Source organism: Manis javanica, chromosome 9 (genome assembly GCF_040802235.1).
Source record: "Manis javanica isolate MJ-LG chromosome 9, MJ_LKY, whole genome shotgun sequence".
NCBI classification, from domain to species: Eukaryota; Metazoa; Chordata; class Mammalia; order Pholidota; family Manidae; genus Manis; species Manis javanica.
This window is the reverse complement of record NC_133164.1, coordinates 7,685,671-7,709,831: the sequence shown is the minus strand read 5'-3', so window position 1 is coordinate 7,709,831 and position 24,161 is coordinate 7,685,671. Positions and strand designations below refer to the sequence as shown.

Here is a 24,161-nt window from a genome sequence, read left to right as displayed (position 1 = left end):
ACAAAAGGCTTTCTGAGACTTGTCAGATGGCTCTTAGACCCTGTTACTCTTTCACTGAGAGGCTCCAAATTTAACTCAGTAGTGGGTTGAGGAAAATGGAATACATTTCCCTGCTACATCTTGGCCAATTAATTTTTAATCAGCTTTATTAGTGGTATAACTGGCATAGAATAAAATCCACCAAGTCTAAGTGCACAGGTCCATACATTTTGACAAATGTTTAAAGTTGTGTCACCACCACTGAAATCATGAGTTAGACTGTTTCCATCGTCCCCAAATGCTTCCTCATACCTTTGTGGTCAATTCCCTCTGCAGGTTCCCGGTCCCTAATCTTCCTGTTTCTGTGTTTTACTTTTAGCAAATGTGTAAATATCTAGGAGTGAGATTGCTGAGTTATATAGTTAGTGTGTGTTTAACATTATAAGAAACCAAAAACTGTTTTTGAAAGTGACTGTACCACCAGAAATCTAGCATAGTTATTCTTTATGTCCTTGTCAATTGTTGCTACCATTGGTAATTTTTCATTTTAGCTATTTTATTGGCATGTACCTCATTGTCGTTATAATTTGCATTTTCCTAACTGTTAATGATGTGGAGAATCTTTCATGTATTTATTTGCTGTTGCCGTGTGCTTATTGGCATTATTACCATTCTTTGCGGATGTTTGCTCAAATTTTTTGCTCATTTAGAAAACTGAGTTGCCTTCTTATTATTGAGTTTTAAGAGTCTTTATATATTTCAGATCAGTTAGTTTTATAAGCTGCCTTTTATATTATCATGTTTTAAATATATTTGGACAATTTCATGAACTCCTAGGAGTATCCATAGCATAGTTTAAAGACTCTTGTTCTAACTAATGCAATGTTTGAAGGGGTAAATGCTTGCGAGGCAAGGGATGTCAAATATCCTAAGAAAGAGGAATTGTTCCTGCTGGCAGAGCGTACCAGTTTTCTAGAGGGCGAGCAAGGTCACGTCTTTGAGTAGTCAAGCAAGGTTCATCTTCTATATTTCTTCAGTTCTCGTGGTGAGATATTTTACTGCATGAAGACCATGATTAAGGTGTTTCTGTCCTTCCCTGTCTCTCTCTAAACATATACATAGAAGGTGGTGGTAGCACACATAATAGTTTTATTATTATTTTAAATCAGCTATCATTGTCACACTCTCTTTAAAGAGTCTTTGATTAATGTTCCCCCAGTATGATTTTTTTGGGGAGAACCTCAATCTGCATCCGTGGGAGACTTAATTATTAGAGTATTTAATTAAGAGTTACTTTTGGGCACTTTTCAAAACACAATTGAACAGTTGAGAAACTCCACCTTATTGGTATCTCTAGACATTGAGCAGTAAAGAAATCTTGACAGTTGTCACAAAGACTCAAAAAGACCAAACATTACAAAAATTATTCTCATTTATTCAAGCCTTTAAAATAAAACACTCATTTAATATGATACTCACAGAGGCAATAAAATACATAATTTAATCAGCTTTTCAAACTCATTTAAAAATAGCTGTCATTTAAAAAAGCTCAGCTATTTTTCTTCCCTATAGCACATTAGGGAAAAAAACCACAACCCACAAGACACCACATCATGTAGGAAACACAAGTTCTGTCTCTCACACATCTGTGGATCAACAGGGAGGGAAAAACTGCTTGCTACAGCTGCTGGCATGCTGACCCTTGACTTTGGGTGTGTTGGAATTATGATGCAAATTCACAGTGCGCCTTTACACCCCTGCCTGTCTTCTGCGTGACGGGAGAAGTGTACGTGGTGCTTAACAGACAGACTGAAACTCTTGCTTTTGCATCACTAGAAGCATAATCTTTAACACTCCCTCAAAAGAAAATCTGTTCCACCTCACCCCTACCACCTCTGAATAAAAATCCTTAGCTGCTTTTAATATATTTATCTAATGATGGAGAAATACAGGGGCCCTATTCAGTTGTAAATGTGAAGGTTGTATAAAAAGGTATGAATGCTAGGACATTGAAAAGCAGAATCCCTTGACCATCTACTCAAAGCTAAGGTCAGAGCTGGTGTTCCCGTTCCCGTAGTGCGGAGGACTCCCAGCGGGGTCTGGCCCCAAACGGAAAGGGCCCTCTGGGACCAAACGTTTGAAAGGGAGCCTTCAAGGCAGTGCAGATGTCCAAGTGGGAAATGGACCTAAATCACCATGACCTGAGTTAAGGATGGACGACCCTCATCTTGCTGCAGAATGAGGGAGAGGAAATGAAATCGGACTCATAATGGAGCGACCAGTACTTGGCCTGCTGTCCCTCCTCGCCGCTGCACCCCCCTTGCTTCCTCCTGTCACCCCTGCTCACCGCATCACGGACTCGCTTGGCAATGCTTTCCTACTTCAGGGCCCTGGGCGTGTTCTCGTCCTCCTTAAATCCTGATTGACACCACCCCCATGGCTCTCGGACTCCCTCCCTCCTGCCATGCTCACTTCTGCACATCTAATTGACTCTAGTCACGCATTTCCAGTGCACTTCTGTCATTTGTGCTTTTCTATGTATTTCCTATTCTCTCCCATTGGATTGAATTCACCCACTAGAGTAATGGTGTTTCTTCCAATACTTCTGTTATCTTTGTGCTTCCTGCCACATGCCTGCTGTGGGGCTTCCTAGGAATGGAGCAGTGATCGTATAAGTCAATGTGGATCTGCCGCATGCAGGCAAATCTCGAGAAAGTCCCTCTGCAGACCTTGAAAAGCTCTTTCAGTCTCTCCTAAAAAATCTAGTGGGTGTCTTTGGACTCCTGAGGCAGAGCAACCGATGTACAATATCACTGATGAGTTATGGGCTTGATTTTAATTTGGTTATTGAATTCTATTTGGTATTTCTTTTCTCTTATTTGCTTTTGAACTGTCCTTGGAGAAGGTTAATTTCTTTTTAAATACAGGAAGTCAGATATTTGCCCATGTTATACTACAAAGTTGTACAAATAAATAGCTTGCAATGTTTTCAAAATAATGTCAGTGGAAGACAATCATTTCAGTCTTTTTACAATCATAAATATTGGAGACGATCTTGATCACTTTGTAATAATAACTCACTGCATCTATTTTAACATCCAGAAGTCAGGTGCTCCTCTCTGGGTCATGAGGTCCTGGATAAGAATCGTGCTCAGGAGTTAGGAGGTCCTCAGTGTTATCTATGCTAGATTTAGTCTGAGATCTGAGGACATTTTGGGAGCATATTTCAAGGACAGTATATTTAACATATATACATAGATATATATAAATATTTGCCACATTACATATTTGGACCACCAGTCACTCGATACCAATGTGTGGATTCAATTGGAATTTAAACGTTCACTTTCACCTTTTTTTCTGCCAAATATCGCATCACAACAAATAATTCAGTATTGTTGCGGCCAAAGCATGTTCTTTAGAATTCCTTTTGTCCTCTTGGCGTCTACTTCTCATCTGGTTGGAATCCTCCATTCTCCTTGTAGGCCGGTTGCGCGGAGACTATTTCTTTCTCTTTGCTCTCCTCTAGAAATTCCGCTTTGTTTCCCCCACAGTATTTCTTGTATGCCACGTAAACTAGAAAACAACACACAGGCGCTGAAGCAAATGTCATCATGATTAGCTGCAAACGTACTCTGGACAGTGATTTTAACCTACGGCTCAAAAAGCAGTTTGCACTTTCTATAGGCTGGAGGCTACGTGGAGAAAGCCATGTGCATTCTGAGTTCCAAGGAGCGGGGGGGCGATCACACTCCAGGGAGACCCTGCACACTGCTGTCAGGGTTATTTGCTCACATGAATCCTGCAGAATCAGCACGGCAGGTGCTCCTTGTAACAGCAGCGAGCAGTTGTCTGGAACCTACTGTCTCCCAGGTGGTGCGGTCCTCACTAAACGTGCTGCCTGAGAAGTGCGCTGTCCAGCACCCTGGTCTGTGTGGGAATGGGAGTAACCCCCATCTCTCCCTGCCTTCCCTCACTGCTTCCCGCGAGGGGGATCGGCACGCAGCCTCCCTCTCTCCGGCAGAGCTGCCGGTCTCTCCTGGCAGCCGTTTCTCGGCATATTTTTGAGGTCGGCCCACCTGGACAGATGGCCCTGCACCAGGACAGCTGCAGTTCTGCAGGTCTCTGTGCACACCCGTGTGAGGTGGGGAGAGAGTTGGGATTAACAGGCCCATTTGTTTGCACTTTTGAGCCATATTTTCTAATTCAGTTTATCTCTAATAAAAGTGCCATTTTCTTATATAAATATCTTTTTTAGATTTTTTTCCTTTACTTCTCAATTGGTTCCAAAGTCAACAGGGGAAGAGAAGGTATTACTTATTAGAGCCCTCAAATTCCAATATCTTATACTTAAAACAGATATAATAATATTGTCTATCATATAGGGCAATTGCAGACAGTAAATGAGATAAAATAGTGAAGTGCCAGCATGGCTCTGGGAGAACAGTAGGTGCTCAGTAAACGTTAACGATCATTATTGTGCACAGCGGAGAGAGACAGGGGCCTGCTTCAAAGATCTCAGTATGTCAAGATTAATATCTCCTTGGAGTAGTCCCTGCACATCTAGTAATTAATTTTGAAGCCACTGAGTTATTGAAACTATTGATTGGACTTGTGGTTAATTAAAATACCTAATACTTTTATTATAAACCGTTCTGAGCTGGGGCTCCCTCAACTTCTATTTACACCACTGATTTTATTTAACCAAATGGTTGATTGGTTTCATCTCTCCCTCTCTCCCTCTCTCCCTTCCTTCCTTCCTTGTACTTTTCTCTCTCTTTCCCTTTCCTTCCCTCCTTTCCTTCCTTCCTTTGTTCCCCCAGACAGTTGGAATTCTAATCCCTTCACCAAAATATGTTTCCAGGCATTACATATAAAGATGTCTTCCTTTTTTTCACTCTTACTGCTAACACTGCAGGAAAATATAAGAACAATACTAGTGCCCACCTTTCTATCACTCTTTACCTTATCTATTAACCCCTTTTGTGTTAGTTATTCAGCTGGTAAATCTACTTGATTGTTCTATCAACAAGTCTACTTCCTTTGGCTTGTCTTGTAGACATTACTAGCTAATTATTGGAAAAATCTAGAAGTGCACCGAACTGGGTATCTCTCCATCATACAAGAAAGCAGGGTAATTAAGCCATGGGCTACTGTCTCCTGCACCAGTGATAAATCAATGGAACATTTCCAGTGGTTCCAGAGAGTCCCATTCTAGAAAGGAAAACTCTGCTTCCAGAACGACTTTCAAGATGGAGCTTGATTAGCATGGGCAAGTTGGATACCTACTGGAGCTAAGAAAAAGGTAAAACCAAGCTCAAACAAAACTGAACCTCCAGGCACTTTACAATTTAACTTCACATTATTTTTAACATTTAGCCTTACAATCCCCCTTACAATGCCATGAAGTTTAAGATAGTGATCTTTATTTAAAAGAAAAATGGAACTTTGGAAGAAGTGAAACTGTCACTATTTGGAGATGACATGATATTACACATAGAAAACCTTAAGGCCTCACCAAATAGAACTAATAACTGGATTCAGCAAAGTTAAAGGATACAGAATTAATACACAAAAATCTATTGTGTTCCTATATACTAACAATGAACAGGCAGAAAGTAAAGTTAGGAAAAATTTCACTTACAATTGCATCGAAAGAATAAAATACCTAGAATAAACCTAACCAAGGAATTGAAAGACATGTGCTCTGGAAAACTATAAGACAGCCATGAGAGAACTTAGAAAAGATGCAAATAGATGGAATTCTATCCCCTGCCCATGGATAGGACATATTAATATTGTCAAAATGGCCATCCTGCCCAAAGCAGTTACAGATTCAGTGCAATCCCTATCAAAATACCAACAGCATTTTTCAATGACCTAGAACAAATCATTCTAAAATTCATATGGAAACACAGAAGATCCCAAATAGCCCAAAGCAATCCTGAGAAAGACAACAAAGCTGGGGGGGGTGGTTTACACTCCCTGACTTCAAGCTCTACTACAAACCCACAGTGATCAAAACTGTTTGGTACTGGCACAAGAACAGACCCATAGACCAGGGGAACAGAGTAGAGAGCCCAGATACAAACCCACACATATGTGGTTAATTAATATATGATAAAGGAGCCATGGATATACAATGGGGAAATGACAGCCTCTTCAACAGCTGGTGTTGGGAAAACTGGACAGCTGCATATAAAAGAATGAAACTGGATTATTATCTAACCCCATACACAAAAGTAAACTTGAAATGGATCAAAGACCTGAATGTAAGACATGAAACTATAAAACTGTTAGAAGAAAACACAGGCAAAAATCTCTTGAACATAAGCTTGAATAACTTTTCCTGGACACATCTCCCCAGGCAAGGGACACAAAAGAAATGAACAAGTGTAACTACATCAAACTAAAAAAGTTCTATACAATGAAGAATATCATCAGCAGAACAAAAAGGCAACCTATAGTATGGGAAAATACATTCATAAATGATTTATTTGAAAAGGTTTTAACATCCAAAATACATGAAGAACTCATATACACCTAAAAAACAAACAACCTGATAAAGAAATAGGCAGAGGACCTAAACAGATACTTCTCCAAAGAAAAAATACAGATAGCCAACAGGCACTGAAAAAATGCTCCACGTAGCTAATCATTAGGGAAATGCAAAACAAAACTGCAATGAGATACCACCTCACAACAGTTAGAATGGCCACTATTCAAAAGACAAGAAATAACAAATGTTGGCAAGGATGTGGAGAAAGAGGAGCCCTCCTACACTCTTGGTAGGGATGTAAATTGGTGCAGTCACTGTGGAAAGCAGTATGGAGTTTTCCTCAAAAAATGAAAAATAGAAATACCACTCAACTCAGTAATTCCTGATTCAAAAAGGTATATGCATCCCTATGTTTATCACCATATTATTTACAAGAGCCAAGATATGGAAGCAACCTAAGTGTCCATCAAAATATGAATGTCTATAGATGTGGTACATACACACAATGGAATATTATGCAGCCATTAAAAAAAAGAAATCCTGTCATTGCAATAGCATGGATGGATTATGCTAAGTGAAATAAGTCAGGTGGAGAGAGACAAATACCATGTGATTTCACTTACTGGTGGAATATAAAAAACAAAACAAAACAAACAAAATAGCAGTAGACTTCACAGACACTGAAAAGTGACTGGTGGTTAGCATGGGGGAGGGGTTGGTGTGGATGGCTGGGGAGAGTGACAGGGGAAAAGGGGCACACAATCTCAACCATAATATAAGTTGGTCATGGGAATAGTAGTACAACATGGAGAATATAGCCAATGATTCTGTAACATCTTCCTGTGCTGACAGATAGTAACTGTACTAGTGGGGTGAGAATTTAATATTATGGGTAGCTGTTGAACCCCTATGTTAAATATTTGAAACCAATATCAGATTGTATATCAATGATACTTCAATAAAAAAAAGGAATGTAAAGTTGAAATCTGGATTAGGTAGGTGGATTGTGTCAGTGTCATTATGTCATTTTCCTGTTTATTATACTCTGGTTATGTCATGTCACTGTTGGGAGAGTCTGGGTGTATGGTACCTGGGATGTTTCTGTACTTTTTTTTTTTGCACATTGCTGTGAATCTCTAATTATGTTGAAATAAAAAGTTTGGAGAAAAAGGAATTCTTACCAAAAAAAAAAAAGAATTTAAAAATAGAGGTTAAACATCATCAGTACTTGGAAAGCAAAATGTAAGACAAATTTCAACTAGCATAAGACCTAGTAGGTGGGGAGGGCTAATGGACCAAAGCTTTATGATTTTTACTATAATATCAGAGTATCTAATATCAGAATATCACACATACACACATATCTGCTTTTCAGTATAACTCAGCCTGATAAGTATGCTTTGTATACCAATTTTCTGATGAATATTCTATATTTACAAAGCACATCAAGATGATGTTTTGAAAAAAATGTCCAGTTCCAGGTTCCTGGAAGCATACAAAAAGGCACACAGTAAAATGGTTCTAACAAGTTAATGATGCCTCCTTAATTAGTGAGGAAAAGAAAGTCAGTGGAGAGAACCGATCTCCATTACTTTTTGCTTAAAAAAATTCTTTGCTAGAGCCTTTTGGTAAAATTACAATCTTTTTATCAGCAGTTAGGAAGCCATGATAATATTATAGGTGGCTTTTCCCACCCATTTATTTAACTGCCAGAAGAAGGGAATTTTTAAAAATGCCGTATTAGCAATGTCAGGATTTCTCAAAGACGAACAGTGTAATGAAATGTGATTAGCATGATTCCTTACTTCCTAAGAATATAGCTGCGAAGAGGAGCTGGAAAATGCTATAGATGAGCGGGAAGGTAAACACGAGATTGAGCTCCTCTTGGGTGAAGGAGAGCTGGACGATGGTGGAGCACAGCTGTGTGTTCTGCATCCCTGTTTCCAAAGCAATTGTTCGGCACCTAGAAGAAATGTTAAGAGAATATATGCTTTTGTTTCTTGTTTCCTTTGCTTTGTTGTTGTATAACTTTTAATGTTATACAGCAAGAATCTGCTTTAAATGCAGATACAATGAGAACAAGTACATATGTGTGTGTATGTATATCTACTTTTAATGTATATATTTGCTTACTGTATACTTTCATTTATATTGAAAAAGTATATGACTTATTAAAATCTATTCTTATTAAAATCTATGTTATGTGTAATATGAATAAATATTTTCTTTCTCTCTGTATATATACATATGCATAGATAAAATCTTGCCCTTTTTCGATTGCTGTGATGAGAAAATGGATATAAAGCTCTGTAAATATTAAAAAGACATATGCACACAAAAGCCACTGTTATTGTTTTCTCTTTTTCACATTTAAAAAAATTTGAGATAACAATTTTTTGTTCAAAGAACAGCAACTAGCTTATTTTGCCCCTGAGTAGTGAGATGTATGTGTATCTATACCATCTACATATGTGCATGTATACACATGCACATATGTATATTTATGTATACACACATAGACAGAATATTTGTATTAACATACTAATATTTATTAATAAGCATTATTTCTAATAAGTAATATTTATTAATAAGTATAATTAATAATATCCAACATACATTAAAAGCAGATCTATATATATGAATTTATGCTAGTGTTCATTTATGTTGATGTTCAATAAACGGCCAAAGGGATTCATTTCACTCTTAAATTATGTCCTTGATAACAGTGCAAAAGCACAGAGTGGGGGGGCTGAGAAAATACTCAAGATAGAGTGTTAGTTATAGTTGTTTTATTGTTAAATTGGTTGTTTTTCTGATTTAAACTTGATTAAAAAAAACCTGTCAAGTAGGTGCCACAGATCCTATTCTGCACATGAGAAATGTCAGAGAGAGTGAGTGCCTGACATGAAGTCCCACAGCTGGTAGCTGGTAGGTCAGAGTGCAAGCCCAGGCCCGCCTGGCTCACAGGTGGCTCTCTTTCCACCATGCACCCAAGGTGCGCCTCTCTGCGAATCGCATAGGTGCCCCAGCTCCTATACCTGCTCTCTTCTCTGCCTGTGCATGTAGATAGGCTGGTAGGAAAGGAAATGCTTGTACTCAGCACCAAACCCACAAATGCTAAACCCAGATCTCATAATCAGCACTTTGGATGACAAGTTCATCCTGTTGCTGTCTGGGGGAGCTCTCATATCTTACAAGGCCACCTGACCACTCTGGTTGAAGTTACTCTGCTTGGAGCATCAGGCTGCAACACTATGGAAGCGCTCACTCTGCCCTGTATGGGAAATGGTCCAGAAGAATTTGAACAAAAGAGGCTGTATTTTTCTTTTTGGGTGACTTGCATAGTTGAGGAATTAATGAATATTTATGATGACATATTCAGAAATAGGTTGAATGTTATTACAGAGGAAAGGTTTTGAATTTGTCATCATTATTTGCAGTTGTTATGGGTTGAATTGTGTCCCCTGAAAGGCATATGCTGAAGTCTTAACACCCAGGATGTCATTTGAATATAGAGTCATTGCAAAGAGCATTTTTCAAGATGAGGTGATTAGCGGGGACTCTAATCCAGAAAGACTGGTGTCTTTGTAAGAGGGGGACATTTGGACACGAGGATGCACAGAAGCAGGGCAATGTGAAAAGGGAGAAGATGGCTGTCTACCAGCCGCGGGGAGAAGCCTGGGGCCGATCCCATCTCGCATTCCTCCAAAGGAACCAGTCCTGCTGGCTCTTTGATTTTGGACTTCCAGCCCTTTGAACTGTAAGACCGTACATGTCTGTTGTTAAAGCCGCCTCATTTGTGGTGCTTTGTTACAGCAGCTCTCGCAAACAAATGCAATAACTATTACAGAAGAAATTTCCCAGTCCAGTTTACCAAAACGCCATACCTGTCCCAGGACTGACCAGCTATTCGAGCTAGAAAAAAGCCCAGGCAGTAACCGGCCACAGGAAATATGGTTCCTAAGATCCACAGTTTGGGGGCGATGATCCAGGCACTTTGGTATAGCACACCGCCGACCACAGCTATGAGCACGATAAGGATTGCGCCTGCGATGGACCCGATCTGGAACAGAGACACAGGCAGACCCACCAGTCATGAAAATGGAGTCACCTCCCTGTGTATCCCTCACCTGATGGCCGAGGTCAGACCAACAGAAACCCTGGTGCTCGGCCCACGTTTCCATGTTTAAGAAAACACCAGGACATATAGTGTCCACACTCAGTTAGCCTGATGAAGATGATATTCTAGCTTGCAAAATTAGCCTTGTCAGAGCGGAAGGAAACGTACCCGATAAGAACTACAAGACTTGGCTTCCAGATGCAAATCTTCCTGCTCCCCTTTCTTTGGTAAATCATGAAACTTCTCTTAGCCTTAGCTTCTTCATGTAATTGAGGATAAAATCTTTCCCTAGTCACCTTTTAAAGATTTTTTATGATAAGGACAAAATGGCTATAAAATGATAAAGCCTAACAAGGCATACGCCAACAAAGTCATCACTGTTATTGTTTTTCTCTTTTCACATTTTAAAACACCCATTTTTTTGTCCAGAGAAACCAAGAACAAGTTCTTTTGCCCCCTGACTAGAGGAATATGTGTGTGTCTGTGCCTGTTTATACCATTTTTATCCATACCCATATCATCTAGTTAGCATATAGTTGATGAAGGCAGTGAATGGTTACTAATTATATATATGTATAGAATCATCTGCCAATTGCCAGGCATTGAACTGGCCATATGGATTCAGAGCTAAGAAAGATTTGATTTTCTTTCTAGGTACATTCTATAATACAAACCCATGTAGCAGAGATCAGAGCTAAGAGGTGTTGGGAGTATAGAGTAGAGTAAAATCAAGAGGTGATGTTTGAACTGAGTGTATCAAAGGGTGGGTAGAAATTTGCCTTGTAGATGCGACAGGGAAAGGCCATGCTAGACTGGACTGCACATCTAATAACTTTAAGTCCCCCTAGAAGGGGCCTTACAATGTGAGAAAACCAATTTTGTAGCTGGAAAGACCTGTCATTTCAATTCACAGTGTAAAGCTTTAGATGGGGCGGCCTCCGGTATGGGACACATACCTTAAGTATGATCTTGGCTTGACGGGGCCACTTGTGATTAACAAACATTCCAACGGAAACAGGAACAACAAGAGCGACCAAAGATGTACCTACAAATGATAGAAGAGCAATTGATCAACAGAACACATGGCACAGGAAAGAGGACTATGGGTAGCAGTCAGAGAGAGTCCTAGGCAGTGCTGTCCGTCTTCCTTCTTGAATACACAAAACAGAGTTGAACAAAAAACACAAAACTCTCCTTTACCAATTCCAGTAAATAATGTAACGCTACTGGGGAACTGGGGAGAATTGATTATATTGTTGACATAAATCCTTCCCCTAAATCCTGGGTTAAGTTTTTAGAGTTCGCATTCCTGCCAAGCAAGATCTTTCAGTTTCAATTTGTCAGAATCTCGGCTTATTTGGTCTTTGGATCTTTATACCCTCAGAAAAATAGTGTGTGTTCCCGAGGAGTACATAGATATCTTACGTTTGTCTGTTACTTCATGGTGGTGGAAAGAAAAGATAAAGTTTAAAATTCTTCAGGCATCCTGTGGGTTAATGGTTTCCAGATAAAAGACTGACTTCAGTTATTCAAATCTACCGCAGAGAGGTGAGAGAATAGGTTGAAAAGGCAGGCTTTAAATTTTCCATGAGATAATATATTTGGTGACCTCTCAAGCAATTATAATTCTTTGCAGGAACGTGCTCACCCAGCCAGATAAAAGAGCCATACTTCAATTTCACTGTGTTAAATTTACTGCTGTTCTCGTGACATGTGGTTTGTTTCTCCCTATTACTGAACACCCATTTGTCCAATAGCTGCTTTTATATAATACAGCACCAGCAACTTCTAACTTCTCATGGGCTGTGTCTTTCTCAAACTTCCTTCTAAAGCAGTAGGAGAAAGGGGAATTGAATAATGGGATTCTGAGAGCTGATATTGCTTAGTATTGGAGTAGATTGAACTAGGCCTGGAGAACAGACTTGAGATTCCAGGGCTCTAAATATGAATTTAAAATGAATATAGTAGTGATGAAAATGTAATTTCTTTGTAGCCTTCTGGCCCTCCTGGCAATATAAGCATCAGCAGTTACTTTTTTTTCCTGGAAATTACTCAATGAGATTCAGGACTGGCTATGGCTACCAAGGGCATGAAAAAGCAAATGATGGGGAGGAGAGAAGACACGATTTGGGACAGAGTCACTGATGGAGGTACTGCTAGCAGCCCCCAGAAAAATCCCTTTTGGTCTCCTTACGTGCTGTTCCTCTGGGGGAAGACTCCCTACCCTGGATAATTTAGACCATTTAGACTCTTCCCCAAATTATGTGAAGTTTGCAGGCCTGAAATTAAAACCATCTTGATAGGAATTGATTGTACAATGGCAGCTTAAATCTTGGTGCAAATACTATGCTTGAAAGATAAGTGTAGTTAGGTTTTGGTAAAATATTTTTAATGCATTGGATCTGTGAAAAGGCAGCCTATGCCCGTGTTTGGTTTCCCTACCAAGAGTCTCTATGTCTTTGGGGCAGCCCAAGTCCACCAGCAGGCCCACCTGGCCGAGTCTATGGCAGGATGGGGTTCCCGCTCCTGACCAGGTGAGACCAGATGAAGTTTTTCTGGGACTTGAACTTGACCGGTTGCCCTTCTTCACGTTCTGAGTGTGTGGCCCTTGCTTGGCCCTTGTGAGCTCATAATGCTTTCCTCTTCAGGGGGCTACAGTCTCTTTTCCTCCCATAGGCTCTGTTGTCCTTAGTCGTCACATGCCTGGGCTCTGTGTCTACTTATGAGAAAGCACCTGCTTATAGTCACACCATCTGAACCATAACTTAGGCCTTCATCAAGGTCACCCAGCAGATATGGGAAGAAAGAAAGGAGGAAAGAAAAAAAAGAGAATTAAATAGAGTGGGAATGGGGTCACAGTGGAACTTGGAGCCAGTAGGCTCAGAGCTGAATCTCAGTCACAAACGGCAGCTGTGTAAGTCGTTCACCCCGTCTGCTCCTGGTTTCCCCATTTGTGAAATGTGTGGAATTATGTCTGTCTCACGGGCTGTTGGGAGAATTAGATGGTGAAGTGGATCTACAGTGCATGGTACTAGGCGTTCCCAAATGCAGGGCAGAGAGGCCCGGGAGCTGTACCTCACTGCACTCGGTCTTCAGTGACACCAGCTGGGTGGGCCTCACCTCTGCCCTGATGTCAGCATCTGCAGGGGCTCAGCCCTGTTTACTGAATCATCAGTGCATGGTGGGCACCCCGTGGAACCTGTACCAAGCAGTCCTGCCCATAGAGCTACTGGAAACCAGACCAGGGGCCTGTTTCCAGCCCCTTGGTCATCTTGGTCAAATTAAACAGTTACCCTGAGCCTCATTTCCTAATGTAAAACATACTGATATATCTTGTGAAGTAATCTGGTTGTTTTCTACATTAAAGGTCTAGAAAAACCGATAGCAAAAAGGTTAGGTTGGAAAATAGGCCTGGGCACAATGGTGATTCAACAGTTAATATGTTTGTTTTTCAAACTCACATTTAAAAATGTTTATCTTTTGGTCATCTCTCCTATTTTCATTCTGCTCTGGCCTCTTTTATGATGACCTTCTCTTCTACTGACGTGTTAATTATTCTTTCTACTTTCTCTTCCTATTAAAATGTATTCACATTGAAGGATGTGCTGTAAGTCGTTCACACTAGTTAGAATCACCCAATATTGCTGTGGGGCATTTTCCAGAAGGGAATAAGTAAAGACGAGACTCTTAAAGGCTTAAATTCTTTTCTTAAGCATATGGAATTATATATGTAATATATATATATTTATAATAGCTGTATTGTGTACATATAGAATTAAAACTCCTCATTCAGCAGATGGGTCCTTTGAGAGGCCTACAGTGCACACCCCTCAAGCAAACGGCGTGCTTTAACTCAAACGAAGGTGTCCTTTGAGGGTGAGCCTGGGAGTTGAGCAGCATGAGGCATAGGCAGGTGGCTGTGCAGAGTCTAGGAGATTACATCTGATATGAATGAGCTGCCTGTGGTCAGCGGAAGGACCTTGTCTAGGGAAATTCCATACTGAATAGGCTGTGCCCAGGAGAACCCCCCCCCTTTTTTTTTTGGTCTAATGGCCTCGGTGGGAGTGGGGAGAGCAGAGACTGTCTGAAAGTGGTGCAATACAGACTATCCCCAGTTAGTGTCCCAAAAGTTTGTTCTAGTTCAGCTGCCCCCAGATAATGTTTTATCACAGAACCATCTTAGAAATGGAAGGGATTTCACATGTCGTCCGGTCAGCGTCCATGCCAACCTTCACACACATCCTCTGCGCCGCCCCTCAGCCTTTGCGTGCCGGCTCCCTTTGTGGGACGCCACACCTCCCTGGGGCAGCCGATCAGGGACATGTGTGCCTCCAAGGTCAGCTGATAAAAAACACTGTTTCACTTGTAATGTACCTGCTGGTTGGCCCTGATGTACTATTTCCTCCTACGCCTCATCTTTATGACTATAGTTCTACAGAAGACGCCTGGAAAGGCCAGGAGCTGTCTTGTCTTTCCCCTGCCCTATGATACACCGATGATGAAATCTCCTTTCATCACCTGTTCTTCTGGAAGCAGGAAACAAGCCCCTTTGGGATGGGGATGAACACCTGGGAGCTGAAATGAGTGGGGACAAAGTCATACCTAGTAAATGTAACTCCTGGGGCATGCATGATACACAGACTGCTGCTAAACCAACCCAGGTGAGTGTAATAAACAGCAGGTTTCATCTGGTAGTTTCCTACTGTCGCTCTCATGATTGCTTACTAGGTGCCCACATTTTAAATTGTTAGTGGCATGTCTTCTGTATTTCTTCAGTTTGACTGTTGGGGAGCAAGCTGTTGTTCCCGTGGACCAGCTGTGTTGTGGCTTAAGGAAAGGGCGGGGCCTCCTCCCAGGCACCAGCTACTTTGGCCTCCTTGGGTCCAGACAGCTGTGCCGAGGGATTCCTGAAGTCGGCCCTCTCCTTGGTGATTTCAGTGGAGGAGAAAACAGGCTCCCCCATGGGGTCAGATTTGGAATTTAGATTCTGCCAACCGTTGTTCAAGTAGAGGTGTGACTTGGCACAGAATCTGATTGCCCATAATTTGCCACTAGTGCAAGAGGCGAAACTATCAGGGTCTGAGCCTGGCCTGAGACGCAGCTGGCACAAGCAGGGAGTAGGAAGGTGACATTCAGAAATCTTGTAGAGGAATGACTTACCTATGTTATCATAGGGGATTATGATCATCCCAGAGTCGACCCACATTTTGGTATAGATAAGGAGGCACAGCGGCATCATTCCCAGGGCAAGTAGCGTGGAGCATGTGGTCATGCTGATGCTGAAAGGAAATGGGCAGGTTGATATGTCCACCTAGGTTCTCTCGGGAAGAGACTGTTCCTTTTTTCAATTCATGCTTAGAAAGTCCTGCAAAAGACTCTCTCAAGCAGCAGCACCATCTGATCTGATGGGCAGAAATACCTGCGTGCCCACGTCTGAGCAGGGCCCGTTGGGCAAAACAGTGAGACACCTATTTGGTGTCTCTTTCTTTGTCTTCGCTATCCCCCCCTGCACTGGTTCTTGAGGATCAGAGAAGGTGCTCAATAATTGTTTAAACTCATTATTAAACAAGAGACATGGTGCTTGGATACACCACCCTTCAAAACTCCTACCAGAGAAGAACAAATGCATTTACACCAGCCAAGACTTGGGGGCTCTGCTGTGCCCTTCTGTGTCGGAATGAGATGGGCCTCCTTGGGCCCTTGGTGGAAAATGTGTATCCATGGGAGGAAGCCTCAACGTCCTTCCTTAAAGTGACAGGTCATTGCCCCAGTGCCTTGAGCCTCAGGAAAGAAGAGGAGGCTGCAAAACCCCACGGAAACGCGCCAGCAGGCAAGGAAAGCCTGGCTTCTGTTTCTGCCAAGAAATTTGTCAACTGTGTGTGCAGAAGAACCAGGCTCTGAAACTCTTCCTCCCGAGGGCATCTGTGTTTTAGCGAGTGGGCCTGGCTGGGTGAGCAGACTTTGCTTTTGACATGGAGGAATTAATATGGAATGATGCGACAGCAGACGGAAGAGAGGTTTGGGGTAGTGGGGCTTCCTGGTCCCTTCTAAGCACCCTGTGCACAGGGGCACATTCCCTTCCCAGGGAACAGAGCCATTAAACGGTGGGGCCCGAGGCTAGAGCCAAACTGCCTGGGTTGGAGGCAGGCATGGCCACTTTGCTACCAGACTCTGGGTAGTGTCCTTGGCTTACTTTCACCAGTTTCCTGATCTGTGTGTGACATGCAGATTATCATCACCGCCACCTCATAGGCTGTGAGGGCTAGTGACCCCCAGAGTGCCAGGACTGAGAATAATGCAAGGTGCCCGTTAAAAACCAGTTACTCTGTTTTCTATCCAGCCAAGGTGTGTGTGTGTATGTATGTGTGTGTGAATTGGTTCCAGCGTAATCAGAATCAGAAATTAGAGAAATTTTTCTGAAGACCCTATTTCCAATAGCTAAACCATTGAGATTATTTTTTTCCAGATATTATATTACATTCTTCAAGACTTGAAGGAAATGCTCCATTTTTTACACCCACTGCCACTCCCCCAAAATCGAAAACAACCCAGCAGCTCCCACCACAACCGGGCTACACAATGCGAAGGAAAATAGCTGGGGTAAGGAATTCCCTGTCAGTGCGTCTAACTAGGCACAGTTTTGGTATAATAAAGCGGGTGGGGGTGAGCGATATTTGTCAAGGTGCTTAACTTCCCCTAATCATCTTTTTTTTTTTTAAAGCCAGGAATGACCTCACTTAAAATGTGTTTAAAGGATTTAGAAAAAAGAAAATACTTGTCTTAGCAGAGCTAAAATAGTGAAACAATAACCAATGCTAGAGAACATGTGAAACATTTCTAAGTTCAATCTATTATGCTGACAGCTTAATTTAGATGCAAGCTAGGATGTTAAGGCACATCCTACTCTGTTAAAGGTAGTGATTTGTTCTACTTAACATTAAAATACTGGACTTTGTAAATGATTTTCCCCCTTCTCCCTTCCTTTGCCATTCTCTTTTTCATCTCTTAACTTAAAAAATAAATTAGAATGCCCATAATAAAATCACTCCCATTCCAGGGCATCCAATATGCATTCTAGAGTGGAGAAGATGGAAGCTGGTGGGCGAATGCGCGGCGTTGATTGCCTGGATCCTAGGAAAGAGAAGGCCAGGAGTTTTTTCTTTTAAACTATGGAAACAACTCTTAGAAGGAAATCTATTTCTCTCCTTGTTTTTTCTTTCCAATTTCCTTATGCAAGCTTCAATTCTGAATTATTGGCAACGCAATTTAGGAAGTTGTATCATGATTTTGAGTTTGACAAGAGCAGTTTCTTAAAGACTGGGAGGAGGTACAAGACAGGAGCTGGGCCACCTCGACCCTGGGCCCAGCGGAGGGGCAGGAGCAGAAGAGGGCAGAAGTCGATTTGAACTAATATGGGAACAGTATCAAGCCACTCGAATTGAGATGGAGAACAATTCACAGATAAAAAATTTTGGGAGCAATTAGGGGAACATAGTAGCAAAAGAAAAAAAACCACTTTGCATGGAAGAAATTTGAAGTGTTATAAAGAGCATGGATGTCAACAATAGAAATGCTACCATGCCTGTATATTGGAATAAGAGAAAATGTAAGGAAAGAAAAAATATCCCTTGTCTTTAATTCATGGCTTTAGCTCTTTTAACTCCCAGGAAGAATTTTTCTTCTTTTTTTTCTTTTTGGAAATGAAAGCAGTAAAGAAGAAGGTGGTGAACGTCGAGGAGTTTGATAGAGTCGGTGATAAGCAGTGCAAAAGGTTGCAATCAGAAGGGGAACACCAAGTTGCAAAGAAATGTGTACAGATGGTGCTAAAAAGTGGAGATGTGACAGGTGATAGGAATACAGCTGACCCTCAAACAGCTCAGAGGTTAGAGGCACTGACCCTCCATGCAATCAAAAATCCCAGTATAACTTTTGACTCCCCACAAACTTTAAGTACTAGTAGCTTACTATTGACTGGAAGTCTTACCAATAATATAAACAGTGAATCCATATTTTGTATGTTACAGGAATTGATACTGTATTCTTATAATAAAGCAAGCTAGAGAAAGGAAAACGTTTTTCAAATCATTCGAAGTCCACTCCCAAATTTTCCAACATAATTTACTGAAAAGAACCCACACATAAGTGGACCAAGGATTATTTTGAGGATTAACTACACCACCAAGGAATGTAGGCTGCTTGTACTATCAGTGACTCATAATGGTACCAAGGAAATATTAACTAGTAGGATAAAAATAAAATGCTACATGAGAGAAATAAAGCTTGGTCACTCTGAGGGAAAGTAAAGGAAAAACTCTGTAGAGTTGGTGGAGCAGAGCTGGACATGTATGTGGTTGAAATGGGAGGCGCTGCTTTGTGTTTGTGATAAGCCAGAGGGCCAGAGATCCTGAGCAACTAAAATAGCAGGGAGTGCTGAGTTGAAATATGAAAAATGAGGCAATTATGTAGCCAGAGAAGAAAGGATGTGGTCAGAAAATCTAGAAACTATTAACTCTAGAGAAATAATGAAAGGGAGAGTGTAAGTGGGTGGCAGTGAGGGGACTCGGGGAACTGAGGAAAGGTGCCTAGGCAGGGATCCCCCCAAGAGGAAGTCAGAGAAGGGGGAATGAGGAGGAAAAGCCCCTGCATGTGCGGCTGAGGCCGCTGCTGGGAAAGGAGAGGCTGTAAATGGGGAACTCCAGGGGAAGAGCTGACACAGAGGAGGTCCGAACTGGGGTCTCAGCCACCAGCAGACTCACCCGACAACATCAGCCCTGAGACATTTGGAGCAGAAGATGCCAGGGGATAGTGAGAACAGGTGAGAACACATGTGCACAGATCAGGTGCCCGCAGCAACTTGCCAGGCCAGGAAGGTCCCAGAAGGAGCTGACATATCCCTTGCTATAGTTCAATGAGCAAGGTGTGTCATTTTGTTAAAAGTAATTCTCTGTTATTCTATTTGTGCTTTTTTTTTTAAGTCACTAGAGATTGCAAAAGGCAATAGTTTCCCAGGTTCAGAAGAGATGATAGGGCCGGGGGATGATTTGGTTTCTTCTCTGAGAAACCATATCCAGGAAAGTCAGAGCCAGCTGGGGTTGTTGGGCTGACATTGTGTGGGATCCGTCCAGCTAGTGCCCATAGCTTTTGGTGTAAACAGTCATATCCTGGCTGCCATTGCTAGAGTTCAAGTGGAAATGGAGAAGGTCAAGTTCCAGAAGTATGGAATTAGAAATATATTTAGTAGATAGGATCATATCTAAATAGATTATCATGAGACTTTAAATATCCAGTGCTCACTCCAGAACAATATCAAGTGTTAGAAAACTGTTTCCCAATAGCTGAGGTGTGACTCTCCTAATTGCTTTAAAGAAATATTTGAATGGTGTTTCCTCTAACTTATGTGATGCATCATGTCTTCATCTTACAATGTGGCAAATTTAACCTTACGTCCATGGTTATGGGTCATTGCGATAAGCGTTGTAATTTGTTCCGCTGAAATAGAGCCCAGTCTTCTGGGTGGTTGTGTTTACAGGGCTGTTTGTCCCCTAAGGTGAGCAGCACAGAGGCTGCTGTGCTTCTGAGCTGTCGTCTTAGCTTTAGGTGCACACTTGCCCCGCTAGCGCCTCGTTCCCCTCCCCACTTCCTGCGCATCATCCCGTGTGTTGGGAAATAACACGACTGAGCTGTAGAGCTAGGAGAATACGCAGGTTCCGTGGGAGGAACATTCATGAGATTAAGTGGTATTTATGCTGGGTGTGCAGAGTCTGGCTGAGGTCTGGATAGGAGAAACTTCTAGAGAGGTAGCTATTGGTCTGCAGAGGTGTTGGCGTTATCCCACACTTTCCAGAATTAAAAGGAAAATTTCCAATGCCGTATGTCCCACGAAAGGCCTTACTCTGACTTCTTCTGAAGGGTTCTTATGCCCTGATTCCACTGGATGCTTTCCACCAAGGTTTCAAATTCTGCTTTTGGTTCTATTTCTTAATTTCTAATAATTTTTACAGGAATTGTTATTTGAAGTAGACAGGATTACATAATCATCTCCTGCTTCAAGACAAATAAGGTTTCCTTAAAATCACACAAAACTGTCAATTGGAGCTTTCAGATTAGATTCCTCCTGCAAAAAGGAATCCATTTCAATGGCCTAACAATGCAACATCATATGCACTTTCCTACTTACAAAATGATTACACATGGGGCATTACGTTGGGGTGCAAGAATGTTCCATTTTGTTGGTAAGTTGCAAATATTATGTAAAATTCACTCAGTGGAAGTCAAAGCCCCATATCCCCTTTAGTTCATGGCCCTCAGCTCAGCAGGTGCTACTTCTAGAATTCTCACCTCTGTGTGCTTCTGTCCAGGTCCTGTGATGTCTAAAACGACCTTATTGCTATACAATGGTTCACAGCGTAACTAAACCTGAACAGCGCTTGCCATCCTGTGTTCCCTACAGGATTTTCTTTAGAGAAAAAGAAATCTATTGTAAGAAAGACACAGTATTTCCTCAAGCAAAAAACATGACATGTGAAGATACACTGTTTGTATGGCTTTTCTAAAGCTCCTGGGGAAATCAGCATCAGCCCAGCTGAGGTGGCAGGCTCCCAGGTGCCCGCTAGGCTGGGCTCAACCTGGAACACACGTTTACGTTTGCAGTGGTTACATTTCTCCACTTTGAGCTTCTCTCTTTTGAGTATAGTACCTGGTGATTAACAGAGCTGATGGCCCACTATACGATATTTAATAAGCTCACCTTCCATTAACACCTGGCTGGTGTGCAGAAGTGCATAGCTTTCACAGGAAATGAGGAATTGTGAGGTAAGGGAAAGATATTTGTCTGTTCAACTTGAAGCATTAAATTCTCAGTCTCGTCACATTAATGCTTCGTCTTATTTCCCTTAGTTTGTTTCTAGTGCCAGTTCAGACTAGCACAGGATGACTTGGGCAAACATTGCAATTTAGATCACTCTGTGGGAAGCAGAGAAATTATTTTCTGTTCATCTAAAAGTAAGGTAAGCATAATTAAAAAAAAAAAAGAAGCTTCTGTGTCTTTTTTCTTTATTTTAATGCCAGGAGAAGTGAAGCAAATGCACAAACTCTTTCTTAGGCTTTATATTGAGAAAAAGCTTGTCGAAAGACCTGGATGGATTTGGTGTTGATCATTGTCTCACTAGGTTCTAACGTATAATGAACAATCTGATTTCATAATTGCTCAGAGCTCCTCATCACTGCAAAGAAAGGTTTTTTATTTTGTTTTTTTGTTGGTAGCAACAAGGAAAAGTGTCTCAGTTGCAGCATACAGCTTGGAAAGGATTTCATTTTTGAAAAACTTTGAATCTCTTTCCAAAGGTATTTTCCAACTCCCTGTTAACTTAGTTAGATTAGAAACACAGATACAAAATATAACCCCCAATTCCAAGAGCTATGGTGGCTTCCAAGGAAGGTGAGTGAATGCATTTATTCTCTCCTCTTTAATTCCTTAGTTGGATCCTAGATCGGTGGCAGCTCCGATGGGCACTCATAATGACAGAGGCTTCTGAAAAGATTAATTCAATGATAAAGTATGTGCAGGTTTGGACACCTTACCTCAGGTCCATGTCGCCATCAACCCAATAGGCCAAGATATTGGAGGCAGTCCCCCCAGGACAGCACCCCATGATCAGCACCACTACGGCTTGGAGAGGGAGGATGTCAAAAGCCACCGACAGGACGAATCCTGTGAGGGGCATGATTCCAAACTGGCAGAGGAAGCCAATGCAGATGCCCCACGGCCGCTTTATGTGCCCTAGGAATTTCTTGATTTCCACGTTGCATCCCATGGAGAACATCACTAAAGCCAGGAGGATGGTCAGGACGGTACTCAGGACCACACTCAGAATGGCGTTGAAATTGCTCTCAGGTACCACGCAGGATGCCCCATCGCAAACTGTCGCACTGGCCTCACAGCCCATTGGATGACTCATTGCTGGCTTGGCTGCTGAGATGGTTGCAGAAGTCCAGCGAGGCACCAGTCCTCCGCTCCGCGCCAGATAAATAATGCCTACTCCAACCACAGCAAACTTTCAAATCCTTCCTAAACATGTGTCACTTGCTGTCTCTTTTAAAAGCCATCTCAGAAAGGCCATAAAAAACAATAAGTGCTAGTACGTCAGTTTCGAGAGGTAACATTACAACACAGTACAAATTATGAATCATGAAAGTCCTGCTAACTTATTGGTCCAGACAGATAATTGTAATTAATCATTGATTGGCATGATAATGAACCGTGACATATACAAAGACCTGTGTTAATGTTTAATGCTGGGATGGTTTGTTAATAATTTCAGATAAGTGATACTTAAAATAAATTCAGACTATTGCAGAACATTGGAGGGGTTAAGCAGTAGAAAAACATGTTGTTCACTCATCTCCATTTAAATAGGGGGTGGGGATTGGGTCCTGGAGTCAAGGGTCCTGTGCCAACTGAAACTACAAAATAGTGTCGGGCTCTGAACTGGAACCCAGACCTCCAATTTACTCCCCCAAATAGTTTTCCCACCTTATCAGTCTGTCTGCTCCTAGTGGTCTATGGTTCATAAAATACATGTAAATTTGGGAAGCCTGCACCACCTAGATGCAGACCTATGTAAGAGTGATCTGTGGAATGTTTTCTGTGTTTTCTGCAGTGCAGGTGGCTGAGTAGTAGAGCCACCCTCAGTTACTTACACAAGCAATTATGTGTGTCGCCATAGAAACAAAGTGCTTTCTAGATAGAGAAATACAATTGTTTAGAGGGGTGAACCTCAGAGGATTAGGTCAAAGTGACAGGAGCTCTTTGTGCTTTGAGTCAGCAATCAAAATCAGGGTTTTTTTGGGGGGGAGGCAGTCAGAGGTTCCAAGGAAGGTTGATTTTTGTAAATGTCGAATAGTCAACCTCGTTACGGACAGTACATTGTACTCAGTGTACAGGTAAGATATAAAAAGAGGTAGAGGAGAGATTGTTCCTGTGTTCAGGCATTTATAATCCAACTATTGAGTCACGATACTGCATAAGAACAAAACTGAATATTTCAATCATTATTTACAATGTATAGGACAAATTCTAATTTATCATTCCATTTAGATGTTAAATCAGGTAGAATTAGCACCCCCATTTTGCTGATGAGGACTTGAGGGTGGAGGAAGTGAAGTACTTTCTTCAAGGTAAGTCAGCTGACAACTGGAAATCCTGACATGCAGTCTGGCTTGGTGGAGATGGAGAGAATACCTTACGACAGAGCTTCTCTAAACTCTGTGTGCAGATGAATCCCTGGGTGTTTTTGTTGAAATGCGGAATCTGATTCTGGAAGTCTAGGGTGGGCCCTGGGATGTCTGCCTTTTTGACACATTCAGAGCTGATGGTCATGACCACACCTTTGAGTATCAAGGCCTTAGAATACTGATGTTAACCAATACCTAGAATACCCAAGCTAGTGAAAATTGAACTTACTGGTCAGAAGTCAATGCAGCATTTACAGAGCAACTAGATATGGGAAATTAACCTTTCATAACTTGAGTAAACATGAGCTGTGGGCCACCAAGCAGAGGAGT

At 41.7% G+C, this 24,161-nt stretch overlaps 1 protein-coding gene across 1 annotated transcript; it reads right to left on the bottom strand.

The window, feature by feature from the left end:
- Positions 1-1,415: 1,415 nt before the first annotated feature.
- Positions 1,416-22,809, bottom strand: SLC10A2 (solute carrier family 10 member 2). Its single transcript, XM_017642002.3, has 6 exons — positions 22,179-22,809; positions 15,759-15,877; positions 11,555-11,643; positions 10,366-10,541; positions 8,284-8,441; positions 1,416-3,555 (listed from the first exon to the last, which is right to left on the bottom strand). Exons 1-6 carry the CDS (start codon positions 22,553-22,555, stop codon positions 3,425-3,427), a joined length of 1,050 nt encoding a protein of 349 aa, XP_017497491.1. The 5' UTR covers positions 22,556-22,809; the 3' UTR covers positions 1,416-3,424.
- Positions 22,810-24,161: the final 1,352 nt, after the last annotated feature.

Bases quoted from the DNA above. Each gene is read 5' to 3' on its own strand.
- SLC10A2 (XM_017642002.3), bottom strand. From the start codon at position 22,555: ATGAGTCATCCAATGGGCTGTGAGGCCAGTGCGACAGTTTGCGATGGG. The intron at 10,542-11,554 runs GTATGTGTCCCA...TCTCTGTTCCAG, and splicing joins AAGCCAAGATCATACTTAAG to ATCGGGTCCATCGCAGGCGC. The intron at 3,556-8,283 runs GTAAGGAATCAT...GTTGTTTTCTAG, and splicing joins CGCAGCTATATTCTTAGGAA to TTTACGTGGCATACAAGAAA.